The sequence below is a fragment of the Notamacropus eugenii genome, chromosome 1 (assembly GCF_028372415.1).
Source record: "Notamacropus eugenii isolate mMacEug1 chromosome 1, mMacEug1.pri_v2, whole genome shotgun sequence".
Taxonomy (NCBI): Eukaryota; Metazoa; Chordata; class Mammalia; order Diprotodontia; family Macropodidae; genus Notamacropus; species Notamacropus eugenii.
Window position 1 is genome coordinate 222,120,591 of NC_092872.1, and position 17,847 is coordinate 222,138,437.

General features: G+C 42.0%; 1 protein-coding gene across 5 annotated transcripts; it reads left to right on the plus strand.

Moving 5' to 3' along the window:
• Nucleotides 1-2,949: 2,949 nt before the first annotated feature.
• Nucleotides 2,950-17,761, plus strand: LOC140517073 (transmembrane protein 202-like). 5 transcript variants are annotated; one of them, XR_011971469.1, is made up of 6 exons: nucleotides 4,252-5,974; nucleotides 6,248-6,503; nucleotides 14,290-14,436; nucleotides 15,297-16,358; nucleotides 16,548-16,617; nucleotides 16,965-17,053. XR_011971469.1 is itself a non-coding variant. In XM_072627962.1 (5 exons), exons 2-5 carry the CDS (start codon nucleotides 6,275-6,277, stop codon nucleotides 17,198-17,200), a joined length of 744 nt encoding a protein of 247 aa, XP_072484063.1. In that variant the 5' UTR covers nucleotides 2,950-4,229; nucleotides 6,248-6,274; the 3' UTR covers nucleotides 17,201-17,761. The 5 variants fall into 5 exon arrangements, 2 of the variants coding, with proteins under 2 accessions (XP_072484063.1, XP_072484062.1); XM_072627962.1 differs by lacking the exons at nucleotides 4,252-5,974; nucleotides 16,548-16,617 and adding an exon at nucleotides 2,950-4,229 and having other exon boundaries at nucleotides 15,297-15,428; nucleotides 16,965-17,761; XR_011971468.1 differs by having other exon boundaries at nucleotides 16,548-17,094.
• The last annotated feature ends 86 nt before the right edge of the window (nucleotides 17,762-17,847 follow it).

A 17,847-nucleotide genomic window follows, 5' to 3' on the forward strand; every position in this document is an offset into this window, starting at 1 on the left:
GGACTGAAGAATACATATCAGGGACTAAGGTATGAAAAGAATGGAAAGGTAGGAGGAGGCTAGGTTATGAAGGACTTTGAATACCAACCAGAACATTTTCTATTTGATCTTAGAGGCATAGGGACTCGTTATTACTGTGTATCATGCTGTGTACCATGTGCTAATATATATATAGAGAGATAGAGAGATAGATAGATAGATGTAGATATATGTATGTGTATATATATGTATGTATATACAAACACATACATAAACAGACATATACACACACACACATATATATATATGTATAGTTAAGGACTGTTAAGGGGTCTCCTGATCTTGTCTTTTTGAGTTGCCATATTTTCCAGAAACTTTGGACCAGATCATGCAGGAGGAACTGAATGTGTCAAGGATGAAACTCCCCCCCCACCTCCTCCCCCACTGACATAATTTGTTGTTTGCATCCCAAACCTGACTCCCTATGTGTCCTTGAGAGTCAAGACAGGCTAGGCTAGTGCAGCTGAGACTCTTGTAGATAAAGAGACCCAAAATATCTTCATGATCTAGCAGTTCCCAAGGGAACAGAATGTGGCTTTTGCCATCACCTTGCTCCTCCCCTTTGGGTCCCCACTCATACATCTTTCCTGTACCTTTCCACTCCCATGCCATGCCCCTAGCTGATTTTTGTAGTTCCTTCCAGCTCTAAAAATCTGTTATTCTATTTCTGTATGTTCATAGGGAATAGATTTAGTTCCTTATCAAACGTAATAGGCATGACCTTTGCATTGAAGCTGGTGTCAAGGAAATTCACCATGCGGCCTCTGGCCATGAACTTACCTTGTTATCATGTTTCTGGTTAAAGTTTCTGATATCTGTTGATTTATAGGTACCTTGAACATTTTGATTGGACAGCGGCGTGGCACAGTGGATAGCATTCCTGGCCTGAAGTCAGGAAGACTCATCTTTCTGAGTTCAAATCTGACCTCAGACACTACTGTGTGACCCTGAGCAAATCGCCCTCTTTTTGCCTCAGTTTCCTTATCTGTAAAATGAACTGGAGAAGAAAATGGCGAACCATTCTAGCATCTTTGCCAAGAAAACCCCAAAAAGGGTCACAGAGAATTAGACACTAATGATAAATGGCTGAATAACAGTAACAAATGTTTTGATTGTTAATTTCATTAGTAGTATATTTTGCCTCACAGGGCAATTACTCTAATATTAACTGGGCCACTTTTTATCCACTTCTGTCACAAGAAGGTTGTATATGGGTCTGGTTCAGATTAATGATTGTTCCATGTCAGTGCTTGTGTCTTTGAACCGTAGACGTGAGACCACATGTAAGAGGAGAGTAATTGAAATATTTCGGAAGATCCATGTTACTCTTTCTGCTGAGGTACATCTCATCTTCTCTAGTCCTTGAGTTGCTTTACCAAAAAAGAATTCATTATCTGGTTGTAAAATATGTAGATCTAAGCTCCTTAAGGACTTGGATTTTCCCACATTTGTTTTTGTGTCCCTAGCTCCTAGCATGGTGCCTGACGCATAGTAGAGAGAGAGATATGAAAAAAAAAATTTTATTAAGTTGTTTTAGTCATGTCTGACTCTTTGTAACCCCATTTGGGATTATCTTGACAAAGGTACTGGAATGGTTTACCATTTCTTTCTCCAGCTCATTTTACAGATGAGGAAACTGAGGCAAATAGGGTTAGGTGACTTGCCCAGGGTCATACAGCTAGTATGTGTCTGAAGCTGGATTTGAAATCAGTTCTTCCTGACTCCAAGTCCAGTATTCTATCCATTGTGCCATCTAGCTGCAGTAAGTGCATACCATGTGTTAGGTATATTGTAAACACTTGTCATACAATTACAAGCAGAAAACAATCTCTCTGTTCAAGGATTTTAAATCCTAGTGTGGAACACAACACATAAAAAGGGAGTTGGAAAGTGAGAGGAGAGGAAAAGTACAGTGAGTGAAGGAGTGGAGCTAGGAGAAGAATGAATATGTATGGCCTGGACACCTCATGAAATCATAATTGTGACTACAGATTTAGCAGTCAGAGAAAAGTGCCTCAAGGCTTGGAGGCATCCCCAGGTTGCAAAGGCTGCTGGAGAGAGGAGAAAATTCTGGAGTGTAGGAATGGAGTGAAGAGCAGCACATAATTCATGCTTATTGATTGATTGGGTGATGCTGAACCTCCATACACCAGTCAGATAAGCCTCCGACTATGGGTACATGGTCCATCATGAGGTACAACGTATAGCCTTTCCAGCTTGGTTCTGTCTGCCAGAGGATATAACCTTCAAGAGCCCAGAGTGTTAAGGTGCCAGTGCCATGATGGTTTTAAGAGGTCCCCTGAACTTGACTTTTTGAGTTGCCATATTTTCCAGAGACGCTGGACCCAGAGTATGCAAGAGGCCCTGAATATATCAAGGATGTCCACTTTGTGATGACATAATGTGTTGTTTGCATCTCAAGCTGGACTCTCTGTGTGTCCTTGGGAGTGAGGACAGGCGTCAGTCATTCTGCACCAAACTGATAAACTGTGTAACTTGGACCCTTGTAGACAAGCAGACCATCCTATCTTCATAGTCTAGTAGTTCCCAAAGGAAAAGAATGTTGCTTTTGCCATCTCATTCATGACTTCTCCTCCCCTTTGGCAGGGAATTAGTCCTTTCCCCATCCCTACTGCTCTTTTCCTCTTGCCATGCCACTCCCATTTAGGAGGGGATCATTTGTCTCTCCTCCCTTCTTTGTTGTAATCTCATAAATATGCAGACTTCTGTTTGGATTGTGAACTCTGCACTGGCTTAGGGTTCCACATGCATGCTCATTTGTCTTGTAATAAACCCAGATTTTTCACATATGCTTCATGAAGTTTTGATTTGCTATTGACAATGGGACATTAGAATAAGACTTTAGTAGAATATGACTACTACTATAATACTTTTTTATAACTTTATAATTTATCGAATGATTTTGCATCTATTATCTTATTTGATCCTCATAATAATCATGTAATCTGAGTCACTATTATCATTTTACAGATGATGAAATGAACTAAGTTAGGTGATTTGTCCAGGGTTACAAAATTAATGAGCCACAGAAAGTGACATTTGAAACAGTTCTTTAATGAAAAAGTCATTATAAACATTTAAAGTTAACCTTCCTTAGAAGAACCCAGTACGTTGCTGAGAACCTTTGCCAATGCTCCATTTGCATTATTATTTAAATCTGTTTTGGTTACCAGTTATCAGATGTGAAAATGTCACACTAAAGGAAAGCATTACAGATTATCATCGTTTTTGAAGATGGCCAATGACTTAGCAAGAAAAGGTTTTACATGGTGTTTGTGTAGGAGGAAACAGTCATGACTGGCATGGCAAGCAAAGCCAGAGGATGGCTATCCAGGACCCAGAGAAAAGACACACAGGGGTAGGACAAATGATTGGCAGTGATATATGTTCAAGTAGGCAGGTATTTGGCCTCATGCCCTCTAACTGTGGGGGCTCCTCAGGAGCCCTCTTCTTTTCTTTCTCTTCCTTCTCTGCTGATCTGATTAGCTTTCATAGGTTTAATTATCTCTGCAGATGATGCACCTATCTACATGTCCAGCTCCATTATCTCATCTGAGCTCCAGCCTTTCATCACCAACTGCCTACTGGACATTTCAAACTGAATTTCCTAAAGACATCTTAAACTCAAAGTGTCAGAACTCATTTTTTCCCCTCTAAAATCAATTCCTCTTCCAAACTTCCCTATCTCCCCACCCTGCAGTCTCTTAGGTTTATAACCAAAGTGCCAGGCTTGACTCCTTACTCTTCTTTGCACATATCCAATCACTTGCCAAATTTTTCTGTTTCTGATATCCATAATGTTTTTTGCATCTGACCCTTTCTCTCTTCTCATATAGCTACCACCTTAGTTCAGGCCCTGATCTACTCTTAGGCTGCTGTTTGTCCTTTGTTTTTGAATAAAACCAATGACATCATGGGTGATGTTTTAACTTGTACATAAATTGAATTTCAGCAAAGCACAGTTGCACAAAGTCATCAGCCTCACTCTCTTCTTGACTCATTGAAATCCAGTGGCAGAACAGAAGTCAAGACTACTGCTGATGACTCAGGATGCAGCGGATGGCCTTGGTATCTTCGGTGCCTGACCATGCTCTCATCCGCCTATTCTGCCAAGGGACGTCTTCACATGCTTGGGGTAGACATCCCCCTAACTCACCCTCAGGTTGGAGGTTAGTTGGTTATCCTCACCCTGGTTTAACTATCTGCCAAGATGGTTTACTGGGGTGTGGCTGCTGCAAGCTACAGTTTCTTGGAGCCACTGGTGAGAGTTGGGTGAATCAGGTGAACACCAAAGGTGGAGGAGCAGCCCTGAAAAAGGTTTGGCAAATGCTCACACCAGAGTTCCTCCTGAACACCCCATGTACCCCAGTGTCCTAATTGGTCTTATTGCCTCAAGTCTCTCTCTGCTCCAATCCATTTTCTACAAAGTGACCAAAATTATTTTCATTAAGGACAAATCTTATCCTGTCACTCCTCTACTCAGTAAACTTCAGTTACTCCCTATTGCTTCTAGAATAAAATGTAAATTCCTCTTTTTGGGCTTTTACAGCTCTTCACAACTTTGTGCCAACCTTTCTTTCCAGTCTCATCTATTACTCCCCTTCCTGTACTTTTTGATCAGACAGACTTTCTCTCTACTCCTCCATATCTTGTCTTTGTGCCTTTATGCTGGCAGTTGCCTATGCCTAGAATGTATGCCTTCCTAATTTCTGCTTCAGAGTCCTCCTTTTTCTTCATGATATAGCCCAAGTGCCATCTCCTCTATGAAGTCTTTCCTAATGTTCCCCAATGCTAGCGTCCTCCTCCCCAACTGACTTCTATTTATTTCATATTTATTCCTTATATGTTTATTTTGTGTATACTTTATGTATGTACAGTATACATAGCTTCCTTGAGAGTAGATAGTGTTTCACTATTACGTATCTATATTTCTGGTGCTTGGTATGTATTAGGGGCTTAATAAATCCTTGTTTACTGATGGATATTGGAAGCTAGACAAAAGTCCTGAAGAGTGGGCTTTTGGCATCAGAGAAGTCTACTAGGAGCAACTGGGGACCTAACCAGGGAGATTGGGGTGTAGGAACAGATTCTAATCATTGGCATCCAAAAGTGGCATTGGCTACCTTAAGGTAGTAGGTGCCCCTCCATTGGAGATCAGAAAGCAAATTCTTCTTAGGTATATTGTGGGAGAGATTCTTGTTAAGTTATAAGTTGGGCTCCATGACCTCTGAAGTCCCTGCTAAGAGGAGAGTCTGTGCTTAGGTGATTCTGGTGGACTGATAGTGTAAGAGTCAAAGGATCCACAAGAAGAAGTCAAACATGCCATGAGATCAGAGTGGGCCACCAGCAAGTTTGCCTTGAAACTAAGGGGGAAGGGAAAGGGGACAAGCATTTTCTTTTTTAAGCACATATTACATGCTTAGGCATTGTGCTTAGTGCTTTACAAACATTTGGAAGTCTTCAAAGTAGGTTCAGAACTTTTTGTGAATTTTGTTAATAATCTCTTGCTATACCACTGGCTTAAAAAAAATTCTCTCCTCTGAGGCAAGAGATGAGAAGAATTCCTAGAATTAAGGAAGCCTTTATAAAATGGCTGAGGAGACAGGAGGATAGAGCTTTATGGACTACCACTGGTAGTAGATAGTAACCTTTGGGTGGTAAATGTGTGAGGATTAGAGAGAGAGGATTGGACACCTGAGTTCTACAAGCTTAGTAAAAGGTGGCAGTGTCCTTAGCGTGGGGGGTCCTGGAGAAGGAATAGAGAACTTGAACTTGCTCTCAGCAAGTTCCATGTCAGTTAGGAGATATGATGGAAGGCCCTCAGCCAGGCACAGAAGAGCCATCTGGACCCACGGTCCTGACCTTCCACACCCCTCGCACTCAGAAGATTAAAGGAGATCACTCCTACCAGAGGGTGAGAAGGCCCTTTGGGGAAGGTGTTTGCTTTGAGGGGAAGTTGAAATTAGGCAGGGGCTGTTAGAGGTTGGGTGACTGAAGATTTTTTTTTCTTCAAATATACATTTTTCTCCTCCCCATGGGAGAAGGGGGTATGGAGGCCTTGGAACCCTGGAGTCTAAGGAGTTTCTGAGAGGGGCCCTAGGAGTTGTGTCTTTATGGGCAGGTGTGTGGGGATTGATTTTATTTGAATGGGCAGGTGAATCATTCTCAATGATGTTCACTTCTACAGCCAGTTCTACCTACCCAGAAACACTGGATGGCCTTGTTGTCCCCACGGGAGCAGCAGCATCTCCTGAAGCAGACCCATCTCTATATCCGAATGTTCTGTGCTGGATTGTGTGGGTTCACTTTAGTCCTGCTCCTTTGCATCTCCCCGATGCCCTGGGTGCAGTTCCTCTTGGCAACGAGTGGCCTTGAGCTCCATGCAGGGCTCTGGACCCTATGTGAACACAAACTCTGCTGGACCCATGTACCTAGTCGACCCTGTGAGTTTTCCCAGGGTCTCTGGACCCCTCACCCAACACCCCTGATCCATTCCCTACAATACCGGGCCTCCATTTTCCCTTAGTACACTCATTGCTCCTTCTAAGGTCTTCCTGCCCCTTCCTCCTCAGTGTTCAGCATGTTTCTTTTTAAATTGGCCAATTTTTTCTTGGCAGGCAGTACAATACAGTGAGTAGAGTGATTGATGATATATGTCAGGAAGACCTGGGTTCACATCCTGACTGTGTGTTTTGGGATGAACCCTTTCTGGGCCTCAGTTTCCTGATCTGTAAAATAAGGGGAGGGGTGGGCTTGATGACTTCCCGCAGATCCTTCCAACCTCTAAATCTATTCTGCCCCTCCAGAATATGCCCTGCTGTCTTTTAGGCAATTAGGGCCTAATTTTCTCTGTTTCAATCTCTTATCACTTGCTCTTAGTGAAGATCTGATACAAGTTGTAGAGTAAGCAGATTGGTTTGTTGAAGTTGGGGAGGCATAATCATAGCAGGGATATGCTTTCCAAGAATAAGCTTTATTGATGCTTTTTCTTTTTACAACACAGTCATTTTTGGACATACCTACCCCGTTAATAAACTCTCCCTATCACAAAGAAAAACCAAGGGACATAGTGTCTATATTGGATTGTGTATGCAGCATTTCACACCCTTAGTTTCCCACCTGTCTAGCAAAACGAGGGAGGTAGTTCATCTTTTTTCTAGGACTAAGATTGGTCCTCATGGTTATTCAGCTTTCCACTTTATATAGGTATTATTATCATCTTCCCAACTCTACTGATTTGGTATGTCTATTGTTCTCTAGTTATGTTTGCTTCACTCTGCATTTAGGTCTTTCCATATTGCTTTCAATTCCTCTAATATTCCATTACGTTCACAGATCACAGTTTATTCAGCCATTCCCCAACTGATGGGCACTCCATTTGTTTCCGATTTTTTACAGCAGGAATGTGTTGCAATATATTTCTGCTTGTGGAGGAACACTTTCCAAGTGGAAGGTCCTGTGATTATATGTAACATTGGTATATGTGATGTTAAACTCTATCCTTTGTTCCTACTCAACATATCTGCCCAGATTTTGCATATGGATCTCAATTTAATTAAGCCAGTGGTGTAGTGAATAATGTCCTGGATCTGAAATCAGGAAAACCTGAGTTCAAATCCAGCCACAGACATTTGCTAGCTTTGTGACCTTGGGCAAGTAACTTAACCTCTGTTTGCCTGAGTTTTCTCATCTGTAAAAGCTGGAGAAGGAAATGGCAAACCACTCCAGTATCTTTGCCAAGAAAACTCCAAAAGGGGTCACAAAGAATGAGACTTGACTGAAATGACTAAACAACAAAAACAAAGGGTCAAAGGGAGGCAGTTAGATGACTCAGTGGATAGAATGCTGGGCCTGGAGTCAGGAAGACCTGAATTCAAATGTCCGACCAGCCTTGGACATTTACTAACTTTGTGATGCTGGGTAACTGTCTTAGTTTACTCAACTGTAAAATGGGGATAATAACAGCACCTACCTTGGAGGGCTGTTCGGAGGATCAAATGAGATAATATTTGTAAATAAGAATTATTTATATAAATTTCCCTTTCCTTTTTTCCCTTTCTCTTCTTTCCCCTTCTTCCTAAAACCCTTCTCATATTTAGCTATTTTCCTATGATTAGCCTCTCTTTAATATACTTTCTGATGGCTAAATGGAAAATCCTTTCTCAAAGCTCCCAAGAGCACTAGGTTTCATCTCATGGCCTCATGTTGGAAAATATCATGCCTCTGACCTGTTCATGTTAGAAAAATCTTGCCACTTCCCCTCGTGATATTCACTGGGACTTGGGGGTGAGATAGGTGAAGAAAAGGGGAGAGTGCCCACGAGGTTACATAGGACAGTTTGCAATGTCCCAGGGCTGTCAAGAAGTCAGTAGGCATTGTCTATTGACTTAAAGGCAACAATGGGGGTGACCTGGAGTTCATCAGAACAGGCTAAAGTTTTTATGGACTTCTAGTCCTAGGAATCAAAGAGGAGGGATGTGTATTGGAAGGAACTGGGAGGAATTTCATGGATCATATGTGCAGAGCTGGAAGGGTCATAGAGATCACCTAGTTCAACCCCCTTTTACTTTATAGTGGAGGAAGCCAAGGCCTAGAGAGTTTTAGTGACTTATCCAAGACACACCGCTAGTTAGTGGCACAGTGAGAGTTTGAACTCAGGTCCTTTGACTCCAGAATGGTAGGGAGAGGTCCAGGGGTATGTTGGTAAAATGTTCAAGAACAGGTTCTCTGAAAAAAAAAAATGTAGTCATGAGACACTTTTAAGTTTAATCTGCATTATTAATACTTTCTTAAGTCTAGAATATCAACAGAATGATAAATCATGCCCTGATTTTGTAGTGTTTGCTGATTTATGAGGTGCAAATGCTTACACTGAAAACTTCATGATAGCTTCCTGGAGCCAGTTTGAGTTGGCTCCAGCACATCTCTGGACCTTGTCTTTTAGCTGCGGCTTCTGGGTTTCTGATCCAGAGTGCTTTGAAGTAGTTTTCACATCCTCTCCTTAAGGAATTCTGCCTATTTCCCATCAGCCCTTCAATTATTCCATTCACACCTTTGTATCATCTTCGCAGTGATCCTAAGACAACTTGTTTACTCCTTCCTAAAGCCAGGTGGAGACCCTGGCCTTGGTAGCATATCATAAGAAATGCTTCTAGAAAAGCAGAGCTTATGAGATAAGATGGTGATGATGAGCTCACTATCTTACACAGGACACAGATCTGGTTTTTTAAATAAACAGTTTCACTGGGAGCTCAGTGGCTTAGGGGATGAATTTAGAGGAATGCATTCATTGTGAGGGAAAACTTGAAGATGAGGGAAGCTTCTGGGCAGGTTGTATTGAGCACTGAGGGATGAATGGAGACCCTGAAGGTGTCATTCTTTCTGATTTTTCTGGGGACCTCCACAGTTTTGAGGAAACAGTTAATAGTGATGTACTATTTCCAGTAAGGTCCAAAATCAAAGCGTCAAAGTCTGCAGTGGAAAAATTCTCAAATCCCTAAAACCCATGAAAGCATGCATTGCCACCACTAGCCTTGTCCTGAAAGCTGAATTCATTCACAGGGTCAGAGATTTGATCAGGCCTATAATTTCATAGCTTTTGTGGGGGAGGAGGAGCAGGGGAAGGGCTCTTCAAATCTAGCATCAGTCATGGCTATTCTACTGACATTGCATTCTGCACGGAGTTACTTGCCAAATCCAAAGGCCATTTTTCTCCATTTTCTTCTCTGTTCTTATCCTCCTTGACCTCTTGGTAGCATTTAATGCTGCTGAACACTCTCTCCTTGATTCCTTCTCCTCTTGTGTCTTCTGTTGCATCATCCTTCCTTGGTTATCCAGTCCTAACCACTCCTAATTCTCCTTTACTAGCAGAGGAAACATCTTCACTCTTTCCCCCATCCTCTAAATAGTAGTGTCCCACAAACTAGGCTGTGTGAACTGGTAGAAAAAATGTTGGGTTTGGAGTTGGACGACCTGTCTTCTCATCCTGGCTTTGTCACTTACTATCTATGTAACTGAAGACAAATCATTTCCTCTCTGGGCCTCAGCTTGCTTGCTCATCTGTAAAATGAAGGAGCTGAATCTCTTTTGACTCTTGTAACTCTAAATCTAAAATCCTGTGATCTTGTAGCCTTTTGTGTCTTACTGAGTATAGCCTTGAGATTGAAGGTGAAAACGAAAGGGAGGAGCATTCCCTCTTTCCTCTAAAATGTATGCGTTGTGGGACAGGTTGCATCTTTCTTTCTTCCATCACCTCTTAGTACTTTCCAGTCTTGGCTCCGAGTTCTATCAATGTTGGTAGAGAGCTTTTTCTGTGTATACATGGGGAGAGATAATGAATGAATGAAGAAACATGATTCTTCTAGCCTTGGACCAGAGAGCAGATGATTCTCAATCTCATTTTAACCTAAGGGCAGACCACCTCCCCAATCCAGTTTAATTCTGCCTTTTGGGAAGCTATATAAATTATTAACTACCAAACCCCTAAGATGCTCTCTAATTTTTAGTTCAAACTCCCCTCCCCCCAGTTTGCTATTGATAGATACAGACCTCAAATCAGTTAAAAAGCAATCTTATTTTTATCTAGAGAAAGTTGGTTTGATACTTTTAAAACAAGATATAAACATAGCTTTGAAGAACTGAAAAACTTTAGGGTAAATGTCTTCCATTTCAGTCAGCAAGAAGGAGAGCAGAGGAAAAAACCCACTTTTCTGTTGATACCTATTTAATCAAACAGAAAATTGGAGAGCAGTGACTTTGACCCTGACTCTGACTGCTGGAAGTGGAGAAAATGGTATTGCCAGTCAGGACAGTGGCCTTCTACTTCCCAGGTCCTAGGCTCCCACTGCTCCAACATTTCGTCTCCTCTACATACCATCTTCTTGACTGCTTAGAAACATGCAGCTGCCTCTCTTGCTGCTGCCTTCACCCACTGCCTTTTCCATTTGTCACCTTTCCCTTGAGACTTTCCTAGTTTTTTCCTGGCTGTGAAGAAATCAGTGCTGACTCTTTGAAAACTACCTCCCCCAGAAACTCACACAGCTAGCTTCTGAACACTTCTCCTTGCTTGCAGGTTACACTATTACGTTTTTAAGATTTGGAAAAAAGGTTTTTTCCTTTTTATGCAAATTTTATTTTTAAAAAATCAACAAGCATTTGTTTTCTTTCCCTCTCACCTATTCCCCTTTTAAGAAAAAAAAGAAAAGAAAAACCAAACCCTTATAATAAATTATGCATAGTCAAGAAAAAAAAACAAATTCCCGCATTGGTCACATCTAAAAATGTTTCTCATTATGCATGTTAAATCTGTCGCTTCTCTAGCAGATGGTAGCCTTTTTTATCATCAGTCTGCTGAAATCATTAGTCATTGCTATGATCAGAATTCTTAAGTTTTCAAAATTGTTTGTTGTTATTGGATAAATGATTCTTCTGATTCTGCTTATTTCACTCTGTATCAGTTCTTTAAAGTCTTCCTAGTCTTCTCTGAAAGTATCTTTCACAGTTTCTTATGTCACAGTAGCGTTCCATTACATCCTTGCAACATAATTTGTTCAGTCATTCTGCAATTGATAGCACCCTCTTAGTTCCAGTTCTTTGCCAAGCTGGTTACCTTCTTATGAACTGTCCTGTCACTTCCTCTGTCTGTACTCAATGCCTGAGTATTCTCATCCACTTGTCTAGATTCAGTTATCACCTCTCTGCTGAAGACTCCAGAATCTTTTATCTATTTTAAGCCCCAATATTTCTCCTGAGCTCTAGTCCTTTCACAGATGCTTGTAGTTCATCTTCACATGGATATCCCACTGACTTCCTACACAGCAAGATGGGTGGAGTGCTGGATTTGGAGTCAGGATGACATGTTGAAATTCTGCTTCAGACCCTCATTAGATGTGTGGCCTGGACAAATCATTTAACCTTCATGCACCTCAGTTTCCTTATATGTGTGAGGGAAGTGGACTCGAGAGGTGTTTAAAATCTCTTCCAGCTCTAATCCCATGGTCTCAAATTCATTGCATTCCAAACTAAACTAATTTTTCTTTTAAAATCCATTCCTTCTTTTAAGTACTCTATTTCTCTTGATGGAATCTCCATTGTTGCCAGGACCTAGATTCAAAGTGCTAGACACCACCCCTCTCCCCCACCATTCCTATATCTTTGTTGCTAAACTTTGTCAATTCTGCCTTCATGATTCTTCTTAGATTTCTGTTTCCACTCCCACAGCCAACCCCTCCCCCCTTGTTTAGATTCTTATCTCTTGGGTGAATTATTGTACCAGTCTCCGGACCAGTTTCCCTCCTTTCAGTCTCTCCCCTTTCTGTCTTTCACATCTTTGCCAAAGTAATCTCTCTAATGCTTTGATTACATAATTTCTGTGCTCAAAAAGCTCTCCTTGTTTCTCCTTGCCTATTGAGTCTAACAGTCAGTGTCCTGACCACATTATTCCATTTCACTTGTTTCTGTTTTAGCTGAGCTCCTCACCATTCCCTCCATGTTCCTCTGCATGTCATCCTCAGGCCTTCCTTCTGTTAAAGACCAATTCAGGTGCCACTTTTCAAAATTCAGTTTTAGTTTTCAGTGATCAAACTTCTATTTTTTTCTCCCTCTTCCCTTTCCTTTCCCTCCTGGAGGAATTATTTTCCTCTTCTGGGTTTGTGTTGTGGGCATTCTTGGCATCACAGTAGCTTGTTTTTTTTTTTTGTGTGTGTGTTTACATGTTATTCCAGCAGTTTGTCCCAGATAACTTTGTTCATGTACCTGGAAGCTTTGTAGGCTGAGCCTGCAATCCTGGCCCCTCAGGGTGATTTTTCCTTGCCATTCCTTGGTAGGGGACCAAGTCCAATATCTGTTTTCTTTTGCCTCTCTCTCCACTATACTGGGGAGGTTTTGGGTGTTGAGTTCTTTCTGCAGGCCCCTCTGGGAAACTCCCCTGCACCACACCGCTGTTGACCTGGGTCCTTGGCTGAGACTCTGCTATTTCTCCACTGCTGACGTAGCTCAGAGCTCTGGGCACTGAATCTCAACCTGCCTCCATTCCCCAAACTCTGTTCCTAATTTCTGCCCTGGTCACTTATCTGTAGGTGGAATTTATGATCTTAAACTATTAAGATGATCCACTGTAGTTTTTCCTTTGATTTCCCAATCACTCCTCGGTATGGCATTCTTGGATTGTTGTTGGGACAGCAGTGGGGGGAGCTAGGATATACTGCTTCTTCCTGTTCTGACATCTTGATTTGGTCAAACTCTGATGTCATTTCCTCCATGAAACCTGCCCTGATTCCCCGTGCTGCAATGATCCCTTTCTTCTCAAGCGACAAAATATCCTTAAGTGACAAAAGAGATGTCCCCTAGGCACTTGTATCATTCTGACCTGTATTATTTGTGTGTCTCTTTCTCCACTGCATCCCTCCCTCTCCTTTCCCCCAACTAGATTGTACAATACTTGAGGACAGGGCAAGGATTGCATTGTTTTTCATTTTTGTATCCCTAGAACCTACATGTGTTGAATTGATTTCTGTGGCTTACAAAAAGGTGGTCTAGAGGTTGACTTCTTCACTATGATAATGTTTCTAGCTCACAGTGAAATTTGTCTGAAATAATTTTTAGACCAAAAATGAAATTACCTAGCTTGATTACCTTAATCATCAAAGTTGGTGCTTACTGACTTAGGAACATTTCCAAAAAATAAATCTATACTTTGAATATTTGTGACTCTGGGAGATATCAAAAAGTGTCATAGATTCTGAAGGCAGTTCCCAAATACAGAGTTCCCCAAATATTTCAACAATGGCAGCCAAATTGTGCCCAGTTAGTGCCAGCCAAGGTCAGTTCTTGTTCAGGGTCAGGCTTGTTCTGTCAGGCTCACTGAAATGCCAGTCTCCTTATTTTATAGTCACACTCATATGCTGTAATGTGAGTCTACATCATTCTGCTTCCCATCCCAGAGGTATTCATGCTTTTATCCTTGCATTGTGAATGAAAGGAAGGCACTGTTCTCCATTTTTAGGCATTCATGGGTATTTGGGAGAATGCTGGAGTACTTTGCTAATGTTCCTGAGGCAGGGGGGCCATCTATTCTGGCTATGAGTATAGCTGGTCCTGCCTCTGTCCCTCTTTGCCCCTCTCTTCCCTAGCCCCTGAACATTCCTTGGGGTGGGAATGGGGGCTGTCTTGTGTCATTGTCCCCTGTCCCAAGTCCCCAGCCTGGCCTCTTGTTTCTTCTTCACCCTTTAGACTACCTCCAGATCTCCAGGATCTTCTTTCTCCTCTCTGCCTTCACTGCCTTCATTATCCTCGCCTGGGTCATCAGTTCCTGCCGGCACGGGAAAGAGCCCAGTACTCACTTGGATCGGGGGGTAGCCATCCTTTCTTTGATTTCAGGTACAGACCCATGGTAGAAGTCTTAAGAGTTGCCTCTGATGTTCTCCCCTAGTCCCTTCTTTCCACCATGCTCTTTTTCACAACTGGCTTTTCTAGCCCCCGAGTCCCTCTAACAAACTCATTCATATAGAAGGGTTACCCAGTCCCGATTTGGAGCAGGGAGGCATCAGAATGGCAAGAGGAGCCTAAGGAGGGCAATGTTCATTCCAAAAGAATGAAGTTCCAGTGGTGAAATGTCAAACTGCTGGCAGGCCATTGCTGGTGATAATGTAGGCAAGGAAATTTTCCTGGAGAATAACAAGGTAGGAGAAAAAGCCCTGGGCTAAAAGCCAGGAAATCTGTGTTGTCATTTCAGTACACTGTAAAGTATCTGAGCAAGTCACTTAGCTCCTCTGAGCCTCAGTTTCCTCAGCTATAAAGTGAGGATATTGGACTAGTCTCTGTGGTCCCTCCCAGCTCTGCCATTCCATAGTTCTATGATGCCAGAGGACTTATAATTGAGCTTCCTTGGATCAGAGATTTGCCCTGAACTCATAATAAGAATCCTTTCCATTTGTAAAGTGTTTTCAGTTGACAAAGCACTTTTACAAGAGACAGACCCTGAGATAAGTAGAGCAAGTATTGCTGCCCCAAAGGATAACTGACTTACCCAAAGTCAAACAGCTGGTAGGTTGCAGAGAGCTGGCCCTGGAACCAGATCTGATCGTCTCTGAGTACAGTCTCACTGTTTTCTGCTACACCATTTTCTGTACAAGTAACTCCTAGCGTGGGACACAGTCAGGGGTGAGGGCAGGAGGAAAGTGTGAGAGACAATGGGACAGTAGCTCCAAAGAATAATCCCTCTCTGCTCTTGCTCCTAGGAGCCAGCCTGTTCCTCTGCCTTGTGTTTTTTGTGATGCAAGTCAAAAAGTACACTAACTACGTCATGGGGTCTTCTTACCTGTGGATCTTCCACTTCAACTGGTGGGGTAGCTTCTTCTACATAGTGGCTGGTGAGTTAGACCTGCACCATGGAGTGGCAGAGGGAGAGGAGATGGAAACCCTTCTGGGGAGACAAAGACAAGTGGCAGTATGAGAGATGACTGCATTTAGAGACCAAGAATTCCAGCTCACCCACTGGTACCTGTGTGACCTTCTGGGCCTGTTTCCTCATCTCTAAAATGAAGGGGTTGGATTAGATGCCTAGCTCTAAATTCACCATCCTGAGGAATGGTCCTACTCTGGGTCTTCCTGCTGTGCAGGGAAAAAAAAAAATCCTATGATTCATAAGTCCTTTGTATCACAAATGATTTCCATGTTAGCAAATGATCCTTTACAACAAACAGTTGTAGATTCCAAGTGGTAAGAAACTTCAAGGGCCTTCTTGTTTATAAGAGGAAACATTTTGTTTCTGTAAGAGAAAACAGAGTTTTAGTGACTTGTCCAAGGTTACCTGGGTAGTTGAGCCACAGAGCTGTGGTTGAAGGCAGGTCCTTGACTTGTAACCTGCTACCTTCCTTTTTGCTTCCCGTGAATTCTGCCAGTGCGATGGTTTCTATGATGAAAATTTCTGCTTGTATATAGGCAGCAAGTGTCTACACTCCTCACAACTCTTTTGTCCTACTAAAGGATAGCAGTTATTCTTGTATGTCCTTCCCATATCAAACATCCCTTTCATCTCTGCTACTATATCCTGGGCAGCTAGGTGGCACAGTGGCTTCCTGAAGTCATGAAGACTCATCTCCATGAGTTCAAATCTGACTTCTGACACTAGCTGTGTGACCCTAGGCAAGTCATTTAACTCTGTTTTGCCTCAGTTTCCTCATCTGTAAAATGAACTGGAGAAAGAAATGGCAAAGTGCTCCACTATCTGTGCCAAGAAAACCCTAAATGGGGTCACAAAGAGCTGGATCCGACTGAAAATGATTGAACAACAAAAGCAGGTACAAAATTCTCCTGGTGACTGTGATTTTCAGGACGAGCCACATTACTTCGGGAGAGCCAGGTGAATTAGGTTAAAAGGGTGCTGAGGGAACAGAGGGGCTTCCATGCCTTTGGATGTATTGGGTTTTGCTCTGTCTCTTATCTCATGGGTGAGTTTTGTGTGTGATTCCTTGTGTTTTTTTGTGTAGAAGTCCAATGCTGATGAGTCTTGTTCTCTGGGATGCTTCACCTTTTATTGGGATCCATGACATCACAGAAGTGAGCGGGGCACTTATCCTCAGTGGGAGAGACTACTATAGAAACTGGCTCGTGGGGTTGATCAGCCTCCTGGCTTTGTAGATTAGTGGGTAGCTGTGAGTATTATCCGTGATATTCTCCCTTTCAAAGAAAGCACAGAAGTGGTCATTAACAGAAAGGCCGAGAGCATTATCAGCATTTTATCTCTAGATCCTGAAGGTTGGGCACACAATTCTTAGCAGTGAAAAAAATTTCCTGTCAACAAAATCATCCAGAGGCCCTGTGGAATTCCTTGGATTTCACCTGTAACTGATATTGACTTTAACCCACCACCTGAACCTTACACTGACCTTTTCCTCTTTCTTTAGGGCTTATCTCCTTCTTCAACTACAAAACCTTTGGGATTTTGCCCTCTGATTTGGTTGTCACTGAAGTTATCCTGACAAGGAGAAGATTAGGGATTAATCCAAAGATGTGGTCAACACCAAAAACAGAAGAAGAGGAGGAAGAATCAGAGATGGCTGTGGATCCAGTAGTGGACATAGAGTCCATAGTAACTTCTTTGGGGAAGAAGGATGGCCACAAGACCAACAATAATAAATAGGGATGGGAAAATCCACTTCTAGTTTACCTTAGGGATAGAGCTTAAGGGTGGAGGAAAGGGGCCAAAAAGTGAGAGATATTCTGTCCTTTTCATAGCTTTTTCAAACTACATACATAGTTTGTATTAGAAGTAACTCTGAGGTCACATAAGAAGGATCCTGCCCCAGATTACACTGTAACCCACTGAAAAAGATAACATTAATGCTTATAAAATAGCATTTATATTGTCTAAGGTACTTATAATTTATTGGTCACAAAGCAAATTATTAAAGCAGAGATTATCCCAAAGAAAAGTATTCAGGACCATGAATGGCAGAGACTGGTAACAAATATAGAGTGAGGACCAAGAAATTTCTAGGGATGCTATCCATAACAGGTTGGATGGAGAGGAAGAGCATGCATGATTGTCTGGGAATACTCATTTTTTCCTAGTGGTCCTCAGGGAGAGAGCTCATTTTGGGAAAACAGCTAAGTAAGGTCCGTTCTCATCTTTATGACTTTTTTTTTAACGTTTAATTTTTAAAATTCTTAAATGCCAAGAAGTAAAACAAAACTAAAACCATGTGCATTTCTGTATTTCTGGTACCTAAAAGTAGGATCACTTGTGAAACATTGTATTCTTGTGTGACTGGACAAAATGCTTAGTCT

Coding starts and splice junctions, on each gene's coding strand:
- LOC140517073 (XM_072627961.1), top strand. CDS start 5,867: ATGATGGAAGGCCCTCAGCCAGGCACAGAAGAGCCATCTGGACCCACG. Junction 5,975..6,247: donor GAGATCACTCCTACCAGAGG/GTGAGAAGGCCC, acceptor TCACTTCTACAG/CCAGTTCTACCTACCCAGAA. Junction 6,504..14,289: donor CCATGTACCTAGTCGACCCT/GTGAGTTTTCCC, acceptor TTCACCCTTTAG/ACTACCTCCAGATCTCCAGG.